Below are 19,890 nucleotides of genomic sequence, written 5' to 3' on the forward strand. Positions count from 1 at the left end.
GGATAACCACCTTGGACCCATGTCGACGAACAAATGCAGAATAATCAGAGAAGCAGTGTGAACACATAACTATCAATGTCCTTGCTGAAATTTTCAAATCAAGCCCGATGGGACTGTTTCAACCCATAAATAGCCTTGTGAAGACGGCGAACCTTTGATACATTCGCCCCCTGAGCTACATACCCCGGAGATTTGATGCAATCTGAAAATCCAGATTAAAAATCTCAGATGCAAGCAGGCCCAATAATCAAATCTGTGATCAGATCTGAGAAAAAGGAAGCAACTGCGTTGTTAAGGGAAGAAATCAGATTGACGAAAGGGGAGGGAAGAGAGATGAAATCGATCTTCTTGGGAGGAAGAAGTGAGAAGAAGAGAAGAAATCAGGTGTATGCACTGCTCAACAACACCAAAACTCTTAGAAATAACTCATATTCTTTACTCAAATCATCTCTAATTGATGGGGGATGTATTTTATATATATATATAGAACTTTTAAAATCCCTAATTTGACCCATAAAAAGTGTTCTAATTACTCTTTTTTTTGGATGAATGAAAAATTTATTAGCGAAGCGCCGAGAAACTAAACCCCCCAAAAAGCAGAAAGAACAAGGAAAAACAAGAAAGAATACTCAACAACAACACACAGGACTAACCTACAGCTAGCCTAAACAAGCTGAAGGGAAACCACACAGGACAAGAACAAACTCAAACAAGCAATCATCAGTATAAAAAGTTGACCTTCTTCCCATTAGGATTATAGGGAGGAATGGGAGGAATCACCCAACGATTCCTCCCAATAGATGGAATCGTTACCATGTCTCCATTCAGAGTATCAATTGGAACACCTTGTGCCAACTCCGATTGGGGATCTAGAAGGGTCAGCGAATTTTGCAACGGACCTCCCAATACAGCCGTCTCAGCATCCATTGAATCAACTTCGTTGTGGCCATTAAGATCAATATAGATGGTGCCTCCCTCTTCCATGAACCCATCTTTATCCACCAATTCTATTCCCATAGAACACTTATTAGAGATACCTTCATCCATGGGGACCACAAGGGATGAAGAGTAAGTGTTACCACCAGATCCCTCCTCAATGGATACATGATGATTCTTCCTTTTCTTACCCTTTCTTTTCTTTCCCTTAGAAGAAGACTTACCCTTTACTTTGCCACCTTGTTTCCTCCTAGCAGGGACCTTCAAAGGGGGAGAAGCCAGAGGCGACTCAGATGTTGCAGAAATAAGAGACGGCGACAGCAAAGACAACCTTTCTAGAGGAGAGGTGTTAGAGTTGGAGCTCTTCAACTTAGCAACGCAAGTTGGGTCATTGTGGGCACCACACGCAAGGATGTACCTTGGATCAGCAACAGGGGAAAGTGGTTCTACTTCCTCAATGTGGGACTCACTGGCCGCGGCTAGCTCAGTCCCTATCGTGGACACAATAGGGCCCAACTCAACACACAACTCGAGACCCAATTCTTGGGCAAAACTGTCACAGCTCAAAAGAGGTCCAACTGTTTGAGGAAGACCCACGCCAACCTGTCGGTTAAAGCCGACTTGATCAGACTCGCCAGATTGCTGCATGACAGACTTGCCAAGCACGCTACCACCTTGCTTCACTTGTCTCCACGACATCCAAAGAAGAGAACCGATTACCTTCACCCAGGAGATAATGCATGGCATCACTGGCATGTGAAACAGCCTTTTCACATTGGGAAAAAACAACTGCCACCTCATTTGAGATGGCTAGGCCCACCACCCCTGTCCCTCTCTTCGTGACTAATCCTCCAGGCTCCTCTCTCTCTCGACCAGCATCCACCGCTGCAATTTCACCGTCGGCAATAAACCCAGTCCGAGCCGGAGCAGTAGAAAGGCTAGAGCATCCAATCACCCTATGATCGGAGTCCCTCGAAAAGTGATCTAAAGGATCCCCCCTTCTCCCAACAGTACCTCTAGAAGGGCGTCTTCTCCTCCGAGACTGAGCTTGCTGAAATCCATTCTCGACCAATGTTTCATTCACCCTAAGATTGGCTCCAAGATTAGTGATGCAGAATGATCACCAAATAGGGCTTATTTCTTTAGAAATAGGCCTAGGGTTGGGTTATATCCATGTTGGGCCTTTGTTCCCAAGGTTTTTTTTTTATGTAATAGGCCACTTTAATGAGCCTAAACTAGGGGTACTTAGGTATCATACGGGATTAGCTCAATACTTAGTTATTTTTATGTTTTTATATTGAACCGGTTTAGATTTGGTTGCATCCAAGTGGTTCAATGGGTCTAATTTAAGTGAAGTGTTCCTATTGGTTAATAGGTTCTTTTATCCTATTGGCTAATATGGAATCTTCTTTTAATTAGTTTTTTTAAGTCAGATTCTTTTATTTTAAGTTAGTAGGGGTAGTTAGGACATTTTAGTATTTTAAATTAGTAATTTGACTTTGATTAGATCCCTTCCACGATTTAAGTGAGGAGGAGATTAGATTGTATGAGGATTTGGCTTAGGCCTTTAATTATAAATAAAAGAATCGTGGGAGGTTCCCCCACAACAGATTTGAATTTAAAAAAAGAGATTTTCTTGGCTGCTTGCTGCTCCTTGCTCTCCAAGAGTGTGTGCATCCTTGTGGGCTTATCAAGGTGGAAGGGTGGGTGGAATCCTGCGACTCCTTACGCCATGACGGTTGGGAGGCTCTTTGTGAAGGTGGTTCTATCCTTCAATGCTAGATTTACTGCCGTGGATATCTGCTGTAAGTCTACCTATTAATTTCTGTTTTATCCTTCTTTCCCCTTCCCCATTCGATCCTCTTTTTATTTCTATTTGTATTCCATAAACCCTAGCCAGTCTTAACTCTGCCCAGACCTGTTCCCTCATTAGATTACCATCAAAATCAGGCTACGGCCCCCTTCCTATGTCCCCTCCACTCGATCCAGCTTTGGATCCCATCCATCCATCACAAACCCTAAATTCTTCTTCCCCATTAAAACCCTAATTGGCCCAAATTCTGTCTAGACTGTCTCAGCCGACAGATTACCTTCATAATTGGATCGAACCTTCCCCCAAGTCCCCCTAACACTCGACCTAAACCCCAGCCCCTGAATCCTACTGTTAACCCTAGTTCTAGTTGTTTTTCTTGATTACAAAACCCCAAACCCTAACCCTAATTTTTGCAGGAAATTAAAACTGATCCAAATTCAGATATTTTTATACCACAATGACCCTCTAAACCTGCAGATTAAAACCCTATAAACCCCATTCCCAAATTCCCATCCTAAACCCTAATTTTGCCCTAAAACAGCCCCTAATCAGCCCTAAACAGCAGGCTTAACAGAGCTTGATTCTACCTGGCTCCTAGTAGGATTATTTCCTATTCTAGGACTACATTAATTAGGAACATGAGAATCATTCTGATGATGGACCTTCGATGCACATTGGCTGTCTCCATGGCCATAAATGGCACACAGAGCATCTCGGTGGACTCCATTCAAAATCAACTTTCTGGGAGAAAGACCCTCCTCCTACCATGATTTCAATAGACTTAGGCAACTCCACCTTTGCCGAGACCTCCACACAAAGCCTAGCGTAGGACAGTCGCTTTCGTCCATTTATCGGTAAAGAGAGGAACACCGAGAGTGCTACCTATAATGCTCAAGGCTGCCTCTGTCCAGAGGTGGAACGGCAGATGTGGAAGGTTAACCCACAACGGCATGGATTCCATTGAAATTCTGGTCAAACAGGATTGAGGAGTCCACGGCCTCAACACCACAGGACGCCTAAGGACAGAACAAACTCCCCCTTCCATTACCCTGAACTTGTCCTCCTCAGATGAGAACCTAAACACAAAAACCCCAGAATCGAGTAGAGAGACACCCACCGTTCCAGAGCATCTCCACTGACGAAGCAAAGCCCCTTTCATTAGGGAGAAGGGAGGCCTTCTCCCCACAAAGTACCCCACTAAGGTGTTGCTCCAATGATCTAGTTCCACCTCTACAACAGCAGCTGGGCAGAGTGCCAACGGCTTGCCATCAACGCATGCTGGCTGTACAAACTGGAGCTTGAGACCCTCTGCTTGGCCAGAGCCCGGAGAGAACAAGGAAGCCCATCCACCTTGCGTCCCAGGGGCCACCTCAGGCTGACTGAACCGGCCTGCAGGAACATGAGGGTCCCCCACACTCGACCTTGACAAAGACACATCGATACCCAACTTCTCAGAACCTCTGCAGGACACAAGAGCTCCCTCCTCAAGCAAAGGCGATCCCCCTTCACACCTCAACCCAAACCCATTTCCAGATCCACCACTATCTTCTGCCATTCACCGCTCAATGTCTTGCTTCACAGCCATATTCTAATACACTTAATAAAGTAAATAAACTCATAACAGAAGTCTATCTAGCTATTAACTATCCTAATCTAATTCAAACACTCAATTTAATTACTAATCCCGTGTACTAACATTATTCCCACTTTATGGGCTTATAAATTAGGCCAATTACATCAATAAACCTAACAATAAGAAGCCCAAGGTCTATAGAATCCAACCATGAACCAAAATAAAGTCTTCTGAGGCCCAATTGACCCAATTGGGCAATCTTAATTGCATTAATGTGGCTCCATATACACCTCCTCCTCTAGATCACCATATAGAAAGGCATTTCTGATATCAAGTTAAAACAAAGGCCAATCAAGATTTACTGCCAAGGATAGTAGAACACGAACAGAGTTAAGATGGGCTACTGGAGAGAAGGTCTCATAATAATCAATGCCAATATATCTGAGTATATCCTTTGGCTACCAAGCGAGCCTTTAGTCAGTCGCTCAACAAAACCATCTAGTAGATACTTGACATTGTAAACCTAATGACACCGCACAAATTCCTTCCTTGGGGGTAAATCAATAATAGACCATGTCTTACAATCTATCAAGGCATCCATCTCTACATCCATAGCATTCTTCCACAGTTCCACCTAGGATGTAACAATGCACCCTGGTACTTAGCAGGCACAGACACAATAGACAAAGACAGAGCAAAGGTACGAAGTAACGGGGGAAGGTGAGAAACATAGACAAATTCAGAGATAAAAAATGCTAACATGGAAAGAAAAGGAACGGTTCGAATAGCGTCTACTCATATCATTGAAAACTATACTTTGTTTAAAAACTTCTACAAGAAGATTTTATTGAAAACGTTAGGAAACATAGGGAAAGCTACATATATTTGTTTCAACTTTGCGACAGAAGGAATAGACTCAATGTTAATTTAGAAAGATTTTAAAGCGTATCAGCCGACCCGCCCCCCCTACGTGCGCAACCATACAACGAAAGAAAGCACATTCCACACAAGAGATGCCTTCTAGAAACTGTGTTCAGTGCGCCACACATATACGAAAAATCATATTAGCTTAATTGCGTAAGTAATCACTGAACGTGCATTACGAATGGACTCATTGCCAGTCAATTCTAAGGATCGTATCCGCATCTTACTAACACTAACAGAAAAGAGTCCGTTCACGTCAGGCTCCGAAAGAGTTGTTGATTTTGTTGCTTGTATTTTTCTTTTATTCATCGAGATGTAATATCTATGGAATGTCATCTTTCGAGAATGAGGCAGGCAGCCCTATCTAGTTTTGTCAATTCATCTATTTATGATTTGATTGATAATACAGAACGAACTTTTCAAGTGCACTGGTAAGCTTCAGATGAGGGGGCTAGGGTACCAAAAAAGGAGCTGATCTAGTTGATTGACTTCCTAACCTTCCGTAGGCTACCAATATCACTATTACTAAACCATGCCTTTAGATAGGTAACGGACTGACCTACTTTTTTCAAAAAAGCTTGACAAGCGATACCAAACTGACAGATCAGTAGAAGGAATATTATTTGGAACCAACCCGATAGCGAAGACCGAACCACATACCCTACTGAAATCACCGCTCTTGTTCGGGCTTCCCTCCTGGTATGGCTAGCGCTACCTCACCTTCACATGGCTAGTTCTACCTCACCTATAGAGTAGGCAATATTAAAGTTTTGAGTACATATTCTCATACCTTTACGAAGGGCGATTGGCAAGTCAACAGAAGTGGGATCCCTGGGAAAGGTTCTAATGAAGTAGAGGGAGGTATTGAAGGATTAGCCGGCATTGTTGGAGTCGCTTTGGTATGTCACGAATATACTTGCAATTGCTTAGTGTGGGAAGCAGTAGTAGTGATGAAGTCAGTAAGAGGAATAAGTGCAGGAATCGGTGGAGGATCAAGGGAAATCTGTAATCAACTTGTAACTCTCACCCGAAAAATAAGGTGTAGTTTCAAAAAAGGTAACATCAACACTAACAAAATGCTAATGCTAACAAATGCTAATGTGTAACAGGATCATAGCATCAATATCCCTTTTGAATGTGAGCATAACCAAACAGCACACATTTAGTTGTACGGGGAGAGAATTTATCAAAGCCAGCTCGAAGGTTGTGAACAAAGCATATACAGCCAAACACCTGTGGTGGTAAACCAGACAAGGATGAGTTGGGAAAAACCACAGAAAAAGGAGACAGATTGTCAAGAACAGCAGGTAGTATGCCATTAATAAAATAGCAAGCAGTCAAGACTGTTCAGTTTTAGAGAGGAAGGAGAAGAAGGAAAAGAGAGGGAAAGAGAAGAGCACATACGGTTGTGTTTAATCTCATGTGTTTCAAACTAGAGACAAACTTCCTTATATTGAAAAAGAATAACTAATTACACAGGGGCCCCTGGCCTTATACAAATAACAGAAGAAACATAAAATACATGTGGTTATGTACAAGAATACCCTTAAACTCCTATTCTTAACACTCCCCCTCAAGCTGGGTGGTATATGTCATACATACCCAGCTTGTTCAATAAACAGTTAAAGTGATGAGTGCTAAGTCCTTTGGTGAAGATATCGGCCACTTGTTCATTCGTCTTCACAAAAGGGGTGCAGATGGTCTTTGACTCGATCTTTTCCTTGATAAAATGTCTATCAACCTCAACATGCTTGGTCCTATCATGTTGCACTTGGGTTGTGGCAATACTTATGGTTGCCTTGTTGTCACAATATAAACTCATAAGTTTGCAGTCTCAAATCCCAATTCTGAAGAAGTCTCTTGACCCACAAGACTTCACACACTTCGTGAGCCATAGCTCTAAAGTCCGCCTCAGCACTTGACCTAGCCACCACAGGTTGCTTCTTACTTCTCAAGTAACCAAATTCCCACCAACAAAAGTACAAGTATCTGAAGTGGATCTTCGATCGAGAAATAGATCCAGCCAGTCAAGCATCGATGTATGCTTTGATCCTCAGTGACCATTTCTAGAGAAGAGAAGACCTCTTCCAGGGCATGACTTTAAGTATCCGAGGATCCTATACACTGCATCAAGATGTCCCATTTTGGGTGCATGCATAAAGCGACTTACCACGCCAACAAGATAGGCTCGTCCGGTCGGGTAAGGGAAAGATAGATTAGCTTGCCTATTAATCTCGATATTTTTCAGCATCTACGAGGGCTCACCACAATCTTCTCCTAGTTTGTGATTCTGATCAATAGGAGAGAAGGCTGGTTTACACCCTAAGTACCCTGTCTCTGTAAGTAGATCAAGGACAAACTTCCTCTGACAAACACTGATCCCTTGCTTGGATCTTGAAACTTCAATCCCTAGAAAATACTTCAATGGACCAAGATCTTTGATCTCAAACTGCCAAGCCAAGTAAAGTTTAAGCTTTGTGATTTCAGCCTCGCTATTCCCCGTGACCCCAATGTCATCAACATATACAATAAGAGTTGTAATAGTGTTGCCCTTCCTTTGTATAAACAAAGTGTGATCAGCTTGACTTTGGGTGTATCCATTCTGTAGAATAGCTTGCCTAAACTTCTCAAACCAAGCCTTAGGAGATTGTTTAAGGCCATAAAGAGCTTTCCTGAGACGACACACTTTTCCATTGCCACTAGGATGCTTGAACCCAGGGGGAGAGTGCATGTAGACTTCTTCTTCTAAGTCACCATGTAAGAAAGCATTCTTTACATCAAGCTGGTATAATGGCCAATCAAGGTTTGCAGCCATTGAGAGGAGTACCCGAATGGAGTTATGCTTGGCCACTGAAGCAAAGGTTTCCTGATAATCAATGCCATACACCTGGGTATAGCCCTTAGTAACCGGTCTTGCCTTATATCTCTCTACAGTACCATCAGACTTGAACTTGACTGTGAATACCCATCTGCATCCAACAGGAACTCTCCCCTTTGGGAGTTCAACAAGATCCCAAGTGTCGTTCTTCTCAAGGGCCACCATCTCGGTATTCATTGCTTCTCTCCATTTTGGATCAGCCATGGCCTCTACTACATTCTTAGGAATAGAGATGGAGGAGATAGCCACTATGAAGGCAATACCTGTAGGGGAGATAGAATCATAGGAGACAAACTTGGCAATGGGATTAGTACAAGCTCGAGTTCCTTTGCGGTGAGCAATAGGAAGATCTAAGTCTGAGGGTGTAGGAGTAGAGGAAGGTATACCTGTCTCAATGGATGAAGGCTCAGGATGAGGAGACGAAGGAGGATTTTGGCAGGTCTTCTTTATAAGGAGCCATGAAGGAGGATTTCTCTTGTCCTTTGTATACACAAGTAGCTCCCCTTGTTCTCTGTTCACCTCTGCACTCGGAGACTCCCCCTCAACAACAGTATCCTCAGACCTTTTCTTTCCCTTGTCAATCTGAAATGGGGAAATAGGGACGAGAGAGGGGGAAGGAAAGGATAGAAACTCAGGAGCCTCTTCAACCTCACTACCACGACACTCCCCCTGAAGAGGTGACTGAAAATACGGGAGATGTTCAAAGAAAGAAACATCTTTGGAGAGAAGCCACCGACGGGTAGGAGGGTGATAACATGTGTAGCCTTTGGAGGTAGAGGAATACCCAAGAAAGATGCACTTCAAGGACTTAGGATCCAATTTAGTGCGGGCAGATTTGCTAAGATGGACACAGCAGATGCCACCAAAGACCCGTGGGGGAAGTGAAAAAGAAGAAGAAAGTAAGGGTAAGACCTCAAGAGGTACTTTGAAGTTCAAGACAGTGGAGGGCATATGATTGATAAGAAAGACTGCAGTGAGTAAGGCATCGGACCAAAAGGTTTTTGGAACATGCATTATAAACCAAAGAGGCCGGGCTACTTCCAGCAGGTGGCGGTTTTTTCTTTCAGCAACCCCATTTTGTTGAGGGGTATCAACACAAGCCACCTGGTGGATAATGCCATGGTTAGAAAAAAAGGACTCCAAACCACCATACATATACTCTCCACCTTTATCAGAACGGACAATCTGAATACGAGTTTGAAACTGAGTGTAAACCAACTCATAAAAGTTTTTAAACGCAACATAGACATCACTCTTTTGTTTCAAGAGATAAACCCCAGTAACTCGAGAGAAGTCATCAATAAAGGAGACAAAGTAGCGGAAGCCACGTAAAGAAGTAACAGGGGAAGGGCCCCAAACATCAGTATGAACAATGTGAAAAGGTGAAATAGATCTATTGCTAGAAGATGGATAAACTGTTTTACAACTTTTTGCAAAAAGACAAGGCTCACAATGAAAAACATGATTGATAGGAAAAGAGGGAAATAAATGTGGCAACATTTTTCTCATAACAGAAAAGGAAGGATGTCCCAAACGCTGGTGCCCAAGCAAAATGTCCTCCTGTGTACGTCCGCCATGTTGCCCACAGACATAAGATTGAGCTGTCGTCACAGGGGAAGCACAAGTGAACATATAATCCATCAGTCTCACGTCCACTGCCAATTACCCTCTTCATCACCAAATCCTGAAAAAGACAATGGGTAGGAAAAAAGGTGACAAAGCAGTTCAAAGATTTAGTCAATTGGCTAACCAGAAGATTAGTGGCAAAGTTGGGAACATGAAAGACAGACTTCAAAGGGATAACTGGAGTAACTTGGACATCTCCCTTACCCGAGATGGAAGAAAGGGAACCATCAGCAATTTTTACCTTATCTTTTCCAGAACAAACTGAGTAGGAGTTAAAAAGCTAAGACGTACCAGTCATATGATCCGTGGCCCCTGAGTCAATGACCCAGGGTGTGGTGGTAGATGAAGTAGAGACCTGTAGAGCAGTGGAAGTAGTGGGTGCAGTAGAGGAGGATCCATCCAAGTGTGCTACAATCTGACAAAAAGCTGCTATGTCTTTTGGAGAGGGAGGATGAATCAGACTCATGAACCCCAACATAGGCTTTAGGCCCATTCTTCTTCAGTCCTTTCTGTCCTCCAGATGCAGTAGAGGGTGGTTTCCCATGAAGATCCCAACAAAACTCCTCCTTATGCCCAGACTTGCCACAATAGTCACAGGAGAATCGGCCTCTACCAGCCCCCTTAGTGAAGGGAGGACGGTCCTGTGGAGTGGATGAAACAAGAGTAGAGCGCTCAATAGTGGGAGTGGTCTCCATAGCACTTCTATGCGTCTCCTCACTCTGTAAATAACCACACACCTCCTCCAGGGAGGGAAGACTTGGTCGGCCAAGTATCTGTACCCGTATGGGTTCAAACTCAGAGTTAAGACCTCCAAGAAGGAATAGGACCCTCTCCTTCTCAAACAACTGATGCACTTTAGGCTCATCAACAGGACACAGCTAGAGATCTCTGTTGTGATCATACTCCTCCCAAAGTCCCACAACAAGGCTATAGTACTCAGAGATACTTTTGTCACCCTGGCGCAGGCTAACAATCTGTTGAAGAAGTTGATAAACCTTTGCAGAGTCCCCCACTCTATCAAAAATACGAGCAACACTATCCCAAATATCTTTGGCTGTCTCCTTGCTCATAAACCTTCTTCCAATCTCCGACTTCATTGAAAAAATGAGCCAAGTCATCACAAGGGAGTTCTCGGTTTCCCATTTGGAGTAACCTGGATCATCAGAGGAAGGGGCCTTAAAGCTCCCAGATATATATCCCAACTTCCCCCTACTTCGAAGGATAAGCTTCATGGACCGTGACCAATCCAAGTAATTGTTACTATCAAGCTTAACAATGAGGAGCTGAACATTTGGATTCTCATATGATGGAGGGATTGGCAAGGCTGCTGTAACAGTGGGAAGTTCAGATGTCTCAACAGTTTCTTCACCCATTGTGGTTTCAAAACAAACACTTGAGAGGAGCAATCAACAGCACTTCAAGCAAGAACAATAGATTCCCAAGTAACAGTAGCAAAAAACAGAGGTAACCTAGACCAAAAAGCTTGAAAAAGCTTGTAGAGCCTCACACAAACAGTAAACAGCAGCGGAGTAGAAAAGAAAAGTCTTCCTTACCAAGAAACGACAGTGGGTAGTCCAAAAAAGCTCCCAAACAAAGCTCTATTGAAGAGCTATTGCCAATCCCACACTCTGGCTGGTGGAACATAGGGCAGAACAGTCCTGGCCGAGATTCACTCTTGTCCCTTAGATGCTCCCAACTGGCTTGAGATGACACAATGGGAAGAAAGGTAACCTCCAAACGAAACTAGAGCACTTGGTTGCTCGCCATTTGGATGAGAACCAAGAGAGAAAACAGATCTGTGAAGAACCGCAGGTTGGAGCTCAAACTCCAGCAACAACCAAGAGAGGAAACCACCTCTTGGCCCAGTAAACACCCTTCTAACACCTTCAAACTCCAGGAAGAGTAGGCTCTGATACCATGTTCAGTTTTAGAGAGGAAGGAGAAGAAGGAAAAGAGAGGGAAAGAGAAGAGCACATACGGTTGTGTTTAATCTCATGTGTCTCAAACTAGAGACAAACTTCCTTATATTGAAAAAGAATAACTAATTACACAGGGGCCCTTGGCCTTATACAAATAACAGAAGAAACATAAAATACATGTGGTTAGGTACAAGAATACCCTTAAACTCCTATTCTTAACAAAGACAACATCACTCCAATAAAACTTGGGAACATGCATGAGAAACTTAAGGGATCGAGCAACGTCCAACAAACAAGGTTCTAAGACTCGGGTCTCAGTGGCATCTCGGCTAAGCTAGAAACCGAGTCAAGTCGAGATCTCGCCAAGATCTTGGCGAGTTGCTGCATTTTATTTTATTTTTGACTCGGACCCCCAACTCGGTGGGTTTTTCACATATTTTGGGTCTGAAACTTGGTATCCAGCCTATTTCAGGCCATTTAAACACAATGGCATGCCCAGATTTGCCAAAAAACAAGTCCAAATATGAGTTTTACTTTGGAATCCTACAAATAGGTGATGATTCTTGGACTATTGGAGTTGAATCTTCACTTTAGCACTTGAATCTCACTTCAAACAATGCAATCCACCCAAGATTTGAAAGAAAGAGGAAGAAATTTGAGGGAGAGAGTTGTTTGAGTGTTTTCCCCTTTGTTTAGAGAGCTATGGACAGAACTATTGACATTTCTGAGTTCTGTCCATTGCCCTCTTTTAATAAAAATGGGCACATGGGTCAAATGGGCAATTAAAATGGGTAAAAACCATGTTCTAACCCGATACCGAGATCTCGCCGAGATATTGAACTTTTAAAACTAAAAAAAAAACTGGAAAAAATGTGTACCGAGACAATACCGAGATCTCGCCGAGAAAGTGTAATTTTAGAATGCGTATGGAATCTCGTCTCGGGATCTCACGAAACCGAGAAACTCGGCGAGATCTCGCGAGTTCTCGAACCATGCCAACAAATACCGGTTTTTCCTCTCAGCCATATCATTCGGTTGAGGAGTATATGTACAACTATTTTGATGTATCATCCCATGATTAGAACAAAATTCATTTATTTCTCGTTGAGTATACTCAAGAGCATTGTTAGAGCAGAATTTATTTCATTATAAAATTGCTTAAATATCATTAAAACTCTGATCGATCCCTTAAAAGATACAACTAAGTCTTGCGAGCGTGATCATCAACAAAGTTTACAAAGTAAAAAAAAATCTTGACTGACTCTTGACACGACACGAACCCCAAACATCAAAATCAACTAAAGAAAATAAGGAAGAACTCTGAGAGACACCACAAGGAGGGAACAAAGTACGATGATGTTTTCCAAGCTCCCACACCCCACACTTAAGTTGAGAGATATGCTTGCAACTCGGAACCATATAATGGACCCTGGGAAGAGAAAGATGTCCGAACCGGTAATGCCACTAGAGAGTGGAAAATGAACAAGAATCAATAGAAGCAATGGTAGGAGCTACGTCATCGAGGTAATAGAGGTCATCCTTCTTATACCCTCCACCAATTGTCTTCATTGAAGATCCTGAAAAACACTACATGTAGGATAAAATGCCATTGAAATATTAAAGGATTGAGTCAGCTGACTAACAGACGTAAGACTTGGGGGTCAGTTAGGAACATGAAGAACATATTTCAACATAGGAGAGAAGACAAACTAACACAACGAGAGGTAGATACCTGAGTAGACGAGCCATCAACAAGTATGACTCTAGAAGGTTGATTACATTTCTGAAGTGAGAAAGTACATGGGAGTTACCAGTCATATGAGAATTGACACATGAATCAATGACCCATGGTGTAGAGGAAGAAGAGGCAAGAAGGGCGTCAATACCTGAATGAGCGTTGGTAGCAGTGGTTGTAGAGGCAAATGTTTGTTGAACTCGCTTAAGTAATTGGTTGAGTTCATCGTGTAATGATGCAACTAACTAACTACAACTAACTACCTCTAGAGTTAGAAATTTGATTGGTGTCCGAGGATGAGGCCATATTAGAATTTTGATCAAATATAGTAGTTGCAGTAGCATACAGTTGTGGAGCCCATTCAGTTCTACCATACTTCACCCATGCATCAATAGCATGATTCATCTTACTACAATGAGTGCACTGACACATACTTGGATCGAATGGCTGTCCTCTTCCTCAACCACCACCACGGCCTCGGCCTCCCCATGAACCACGGCCTCTTCCAAAAAACCAATGCCACGGCCACAACTCCACTATTTGAAACAGGTAGAATTATTAGTAGAGGAGGTCGAGGCAGATTTGGTGAAGGAGGGAGACATGATACGTTGGAGCCAACAAAATGCCTCATTCATGGATGGTATCTTTTCGCCAGCTAGAAGTTGGCTTTCCACTGGTTACAGTTCAGAATTCGTCCTAGTTAAAAATTTGCCACCAAGAACTCTGCCTGGTGAGATTTTAGAACTTCAATATCAGTGGACAAAGGTTGGTATACATTGAGTTCTTCCCACATGCCTTTCAGGACACCATACTAGTCACTAATAGAGAGGTTTTGCTGCTTGAAGGAGAAGAACTTTTCATATAAGTCATATATCTTGGACATGTTTTTATCCTGAGAACAAGTTTCTTTGAGGTAATGTAGTCCTAGAATAGGAGATAATTCTACTAGGAGCCAGATAAAAGCAAGGTCTGGTCAAGCCTGCTGTTTGGGCTGATTAGGGGCTGTTTTAGGGCAAAATTAGGGTTTAGGATGGGACTTTGGGAATGGGGTTTATATGGTTTTAATCTGCAGGTCTAGGGGGTCATTATGATATAAAAATATTTGAATTTGAATCAGTTTTAAATTCCTGCAGAAATTAGGGTTAGGGTTTCGGGTTTTAGAATTAGGAAAAACAACAAAAGCTAGGGTTTAATGTAGGATTCAGGGGATGGGGTTGAGGTCGAGTGTTAGAGGGACCTGGGAGAAGGTTCGGCTGCAATATGGGGAATTTCTGATGGCTGAATATGCCTAAACAGAAATTTAGGGTTTTAGGCTTATGGTGATTAATGGGGGATTAGGGTTTAGAGTGATGGGAAGGGGCAGCAGCTTAGATCGAGTATAGGCAGGGGTGTGAGGGGGCTGTGGTCTGAATCTGATTGAATTCAGATGAGGGATGAGTGTTTAAGGTAACCTAGCTGATCTAGGGTTTAAGGAAAACCGATAGGATTCAAATAAAACAAAAAGGGAATGATGGGGAGGGAGGATGAATGGAAAAACAGAAATTAAGGTTCAAACTTACCACTGGATTCCACCGGCAGCGGCTTGATTGATGAAGGATGAAGCCACCTTCAGAGAGAGACCATCCCAGCTGTCACGGCGTAAGGAGTCGCAGGATTCCACCCACCCTTCCACCTTGATAAACCCACAAGGATGCACACACTCTCGAAGAGCAAGGAGCAGCAGCAGCAATCGGCCAGCAGCAGTAACAGTACTTTTAATTCAAATTTCAATGTGTGGGGGAGCCTCCCACGATCCAATATATTTATAATAAAGGCCTAAGCCAAAACCTAGTACAAATTAAGGTCTCTTCCTTCTAAAATCGTGGAAGGGACAGAACTAATCTAACTTAAATTGAATTAAACAGTAAATTGTCCTAACTACCCCTATGAACTTAAATTAAAAGACTTTAACTTAAAACAACTAATTTAAAAGAAGATTCCATATTAGCCAATAGGATATAAGAACCTATTAACCAATAAGAGCTCTTTACTTAAATTAGACCCATTAGACCCATTGAACCAATTGGATGCAACCATTTCTAAACCGGTTCAATCTAAAAAACAGAAAAATAACTAAGTATGGGAAAAATATAAATCCTAACCTACGGCTTCCTATTCAAACCCTAAGTTCAGGGCCTCTTCTTCTTCTTCTTCCTTCTTGGAGCTGCATCATGAGGTCATCCCAGACACCCTTAGCTGTGGTATGAAACATCACATTGGAAGCCACAAAAGGTTCTATACTGTTCCACAGCCAACAAAGTACTGTGGCATTTTTCGGATATCCATTCCAGATATTCAGTAGCAGTCATAGCAGGGGGTGGCTTAGTCAGATAATCCATTTTGCGCCTGGCAGTGATATATACGCTAACAGCTTAAGCCCAGATTAAATAGTTGGATGCACATTTGATTTTAACATAGGTGATTTGGACATTGAAGGAGTTCACAGGTGGTTTGGAATCACCCATGATATGCATACCAATAAATTAGCACCAAAAAAAAAAGAAAGAAAGAAAGTGGCAGAAAAAGTAGGAAGTAGAGTCAACCTGCACGAAGATATCTTATGCCGATAGGTGTCCAAAACTGATGAATAGACACTAATGCAATAGAAGTACTAATCTAGTAGCAATATGAAGCAGTAATAGAACAACCAGCACCAATAAGTATGAGCAGTAGCAATATAGATGAAATCTGAGATCACAGACCCAGATTTTTGGGTGATTTCAGAATCAACCTATCAAGATGTCAGATGGACACCAAACTGAGGTCGAGGGACCCTTTTGGATGGACAGATAATAGCTAAAAATTGGAGACAGATCTGATGGATAGATCTGTAATACTGTGAGAATGTAAGTTGTCCAAAAACTTCAGAAAAACACTGTGTACCACAGATCAGTATGGAGATTTTTAATTGCAAAAAATCAGTCTTAAAACAGCCTTAAACTGAGGTTGAAGGACCTATGCAGGGGGGGGCCTTTACGACCCAGAAAACCCAGGCAGATCTGATGGACAGGTCGAAAATAATTAGAGGTATCAATACTAAAAAAGAAAAAGATAGAGGCATCCTGCTTCAATGGAAGAATTTGGATAATACCATATCAAAGACTGGGATCAGCTTCAAACTTCAGTGAAGTGGCTCATTCAAGGAAGGTCTTTAATACCTCAAAGTCTCAATCAAATCTAATTGTTAGATATGGATTAATTTCATCCATGAATCAAAAACTTCAAAAAAAAATGGGAGTTGCCAGCCAAGTGTTGATACAATTAAATCCTCTAGATGAACAGCTCCATAGAAATCCAGAACTAAGCAGCATGTGGAAGGAGACTCTAGTTTATCTTCATATAACCATTAACTAGAGTCTCATGTATTGTATATAGCAGCATAGGTTGCTGTAACCAAACGAAAGGTCTCTTAAGAGACTATCAAACCAGAGATAGAGGAGTAAATACTGATTTAAAATTGCTCTGATACCTTGTAGCAGAGAAACCTGCAATCAGTACTTACCAAGCTTCAGAAGAGAAAGAGCAAAGAAAGAGAAGAGCACAGTCGATGGAGAGAAGGAGAGAAAGCTAGAACATGACAGGATAATCTCCCTATCATGGGCTAGTCTTGTATATATATAATGTCAAGTCAAAACAGCTCTTAATAGGGAATCCTACTAAGATTCTAAGTCTGATTACAATAAGGAGTTATAACTATAAAGGGTAATATCAACTAACGAGCTAACCTAGAGCTATGCTAGTTACTAGTTACAACTAAAATACTATCCCATGGTACAACATACACCATACCATGGTACACCACACTACCCACGATACACTTTAATAATTATTTCCTAAATGAAGTCATTCCCGACTGTCAGCATTAAATATGATGATCCTTGTACAAAGTACACTGGTTTTTAAAAATTTGATGAGTTGAGTAGCATATCAGACTAAACAGTGAACATGTGATTAGACTATTAAAGAGTGCTCCAAACACTTTGATACTCCCTCACGTCCCCTTTTCTTCTTCTATTTTATATGGATGGGCTTTTGATTTTATCTACTGACCTAAAGAAACTATCAATGCATTTCAATAAGCCGATGCATTGCGGTTCCCAAAGTCAATGTTTTCGGCAACTTATTCAGTGTCAAATGCTAGTATATGGTGGTGTTTAATTACAATTGGTCCATGTTGAAGGTTCATAGTTGTTTGAGATTAAATAGTTGGTTTATTCACACATGGTTAGAGAATATTCCATTACATCCAAGAAATCATTCCTTTCCTCCCTTTAAAAAGGGGAATAAATTGCAGAGATTTTGTGACTACATCTCACTGCTTTTACCTTTCACACTCAATTCTTTTTTCTTCTTTTAGTAGGGCCATTCACCATGAAAACTTATCCCATTGACTTGTTTCAACAGCGCTTTCGGTACATTGAGGCATATCAAGTTGATTGTATACTTCAGAGCTTAGAGCAAGACTTCATCTCAAAGACTTCTATTGATGAGGGTATTATTTCGAGGATAAGATCAGTGAGCCACTGGAGAGGAGGATTGGTTGTAAGTACCTTTTGACTATGTTCCTTTTTAATATTAGTTTTGGAGACATTAGAAAAGAAAAGAAGTCCTCTCAAGAGTAAGTGGACAGATGAAATAGGTTATCAAGAAGGAAAAAGAGGAGGTTGGTTTCCTGATTGCATCTTTTTTGTAGTACACACACTCGGTTCAGTTGCAACTCAATTGACACCTCTGAATTGATTCATCAAATAGGCTTAATCGATCAATAAGAGTTGTTGACTCATTAAAATAGGATTGGCTTCTGAACTGCCTTGTTTTTTTTTCTATTTTGTTGGGGGGGGGGGGGGTTGTTGGGTTGTTGCAGGATAAATCCATTGAGTTGCTGCCGGAAGTACAACAGCAACAATTGAAGACAGGAAGCTGGCCTGACATTGGTATTTCTGATGCTAAGGAACTTGAAATTCCTGCAATATCTGAACAAACTGAGGTACAGCAACCACATTCTACTGGCTTTGTGGTTCCTTCTACTGCCGATTCCCTTATTCTTCGGATGGATCGTACCATTCCTCCCAAAGAAACTTCATCTTTTGACACTCCAGCTAAACTTGGTGGATCATTCAGCAGTTCCCACCTTGAACTTGGTTCCCATCCTCCTCCATATATTCTTCGTGCGAGATTACCTACCACTGTTGGGGGTCCATCAACTCCTCGCAACAGAGACAATTTGCATTCAAGTCAGAGTTCTGCCAGAGAACAGAGACAACAAATTAGTATAACACAGAAGTTCAATTTTGATGGTGTCCGAGCTCGTGGAGTTCTCCGGGCTAGTCCTCAAAGTCCTACATCTTTGAAAAATTTGAATAGGGGTTCAATGAAGGTTCTCCAGAGTAATTACCTTCAAGACGACCAATTTGATGAATTTTCCCCTGGAATGGAACAAAATGGGTTCATTAACCATGTGGAAAATGCTCGTCCTTGGTTTCCTCGTCAAGTTACAGCTGATCCAATGACTACGCCTAGCAGCAACCACCACTTAAAAGATTCTCCCCATGATCCAGATCCCACTGTGTCTGGAAAACAACCTGTATCAGATAAACCTTGGACTACGATTTCCCCTGATGACCCAATGGACGTCTCTTGGAGGTGAGTATGCTTGTGTGTTTTGACTCCTGAAATAGAAGACCTTTCTAGCTATGAATTTATCTGACTGATGCTTTTGTTGTTTGATTAGCTCTGGAAATAGAAAGTTGGGTGTTGGCATCATGAATACACAAAATGGGTTGAGGTGGAGGTCCGATGAAGCCAGCGAGGATGAAGAGGAGCCAAGCCCAGAGGTAATGTATGGTGGAGCTTCTTTTGCGACACCCTTGAGGGGAAAGAGAAGAAGCATGCTTATTAGATGATGAAGGTTGCATCTGTTTACAACTTGCATGTATCTGTAGCCCTCCTCCTTTGATCTATATTCCATGTCAATCACCTCAGTGGGCTTCATTTTGAGAGGATAAAGCAGCTTTTTATCACAGATGATCTGGTGAGAGCAGGATCCTTTGATCACATAGGTTGGGGATGCAGTGCTCATATATCCCTAGTTTCTCATGCGAGTCCAGTCACTGATACCAGTAGAAATATATATAAAGTTACTACAGGCATTCAATCAAAGCTTTCTGTGAGGTTATCACTATGAGGTGAAAGGTGAGTGCTTTTTGATGGGCGATCAATCTCTTTGGGCAGAGCTTGAATCTTGGGCTAAACTTTTTTGAGTTTTGAAGAAAGAGGCATACCTTGTCATCTTTTGGTTCACCACTGGAAATGAACAATTGTTTGAGTGAGAAAAACTGTTGTACCATATACGGTGTCGATGCAAATTTTATCTCTTGCTTTTTCTTTTCACATCTGAGAATTCATTGTAATAATTTCATTCTCTGATCTATCAACAGTTTTAGATTT

At 41.9% G+C, this 19,890-nt stretch overlaps 1 protein-coding gene across 2 annotated transcripts in view; it reads left to right on the forward strand.

The window, feature by feature from the left end:
* LOC122669844 (E3 ubiquitin-protein ligase HOS1-like) overlaps positions 1 to 19,602 on the forward strand; it is a 43,312-nt gene extending 23,710 nt beyond the window's left edge. For both annotated transcript variants that reach the window (XM_043866718.1, XM_043866727.1), the window contains 3 exons: positions 17,848 to 17,985; positions 18,308 to 19,086; positions 19,175 to 19,602. In XM_043866718.1, coding sequence (XP_043722653.1) covers positions 17,848 to 17,985; positions 18,308 to 19,086; positions 19,175 to 19,346 — 1,089 coding nt within the window. In that variant the 3' untranslated portion in view covers positions 19,347 to 19,602. The remainder of the gene's footprint in view (positions 1 to 17,847; positions 17,986 to 18,307; positions 19,087 to 19,174) is intronic.
* The last annotated feature ends 288 nt before the right edge of the window (positions 19,603 to 19,890 follow it).

This window comes from Telopea speciosissima, chromosome 1, assembly GCF_018873765.1.
Source record: "Telopea speciosissima isolate NSW1024214 ecotype Mountain lineage chromosome 1, Tspe_v1, whole genome shotgun sequence".
NCBI lineage: Eukaryota > Viridiplantae > Streptophyta > Magnoliopsida > Proteales > Proteaceae > Telopea > Telopea speciosissima.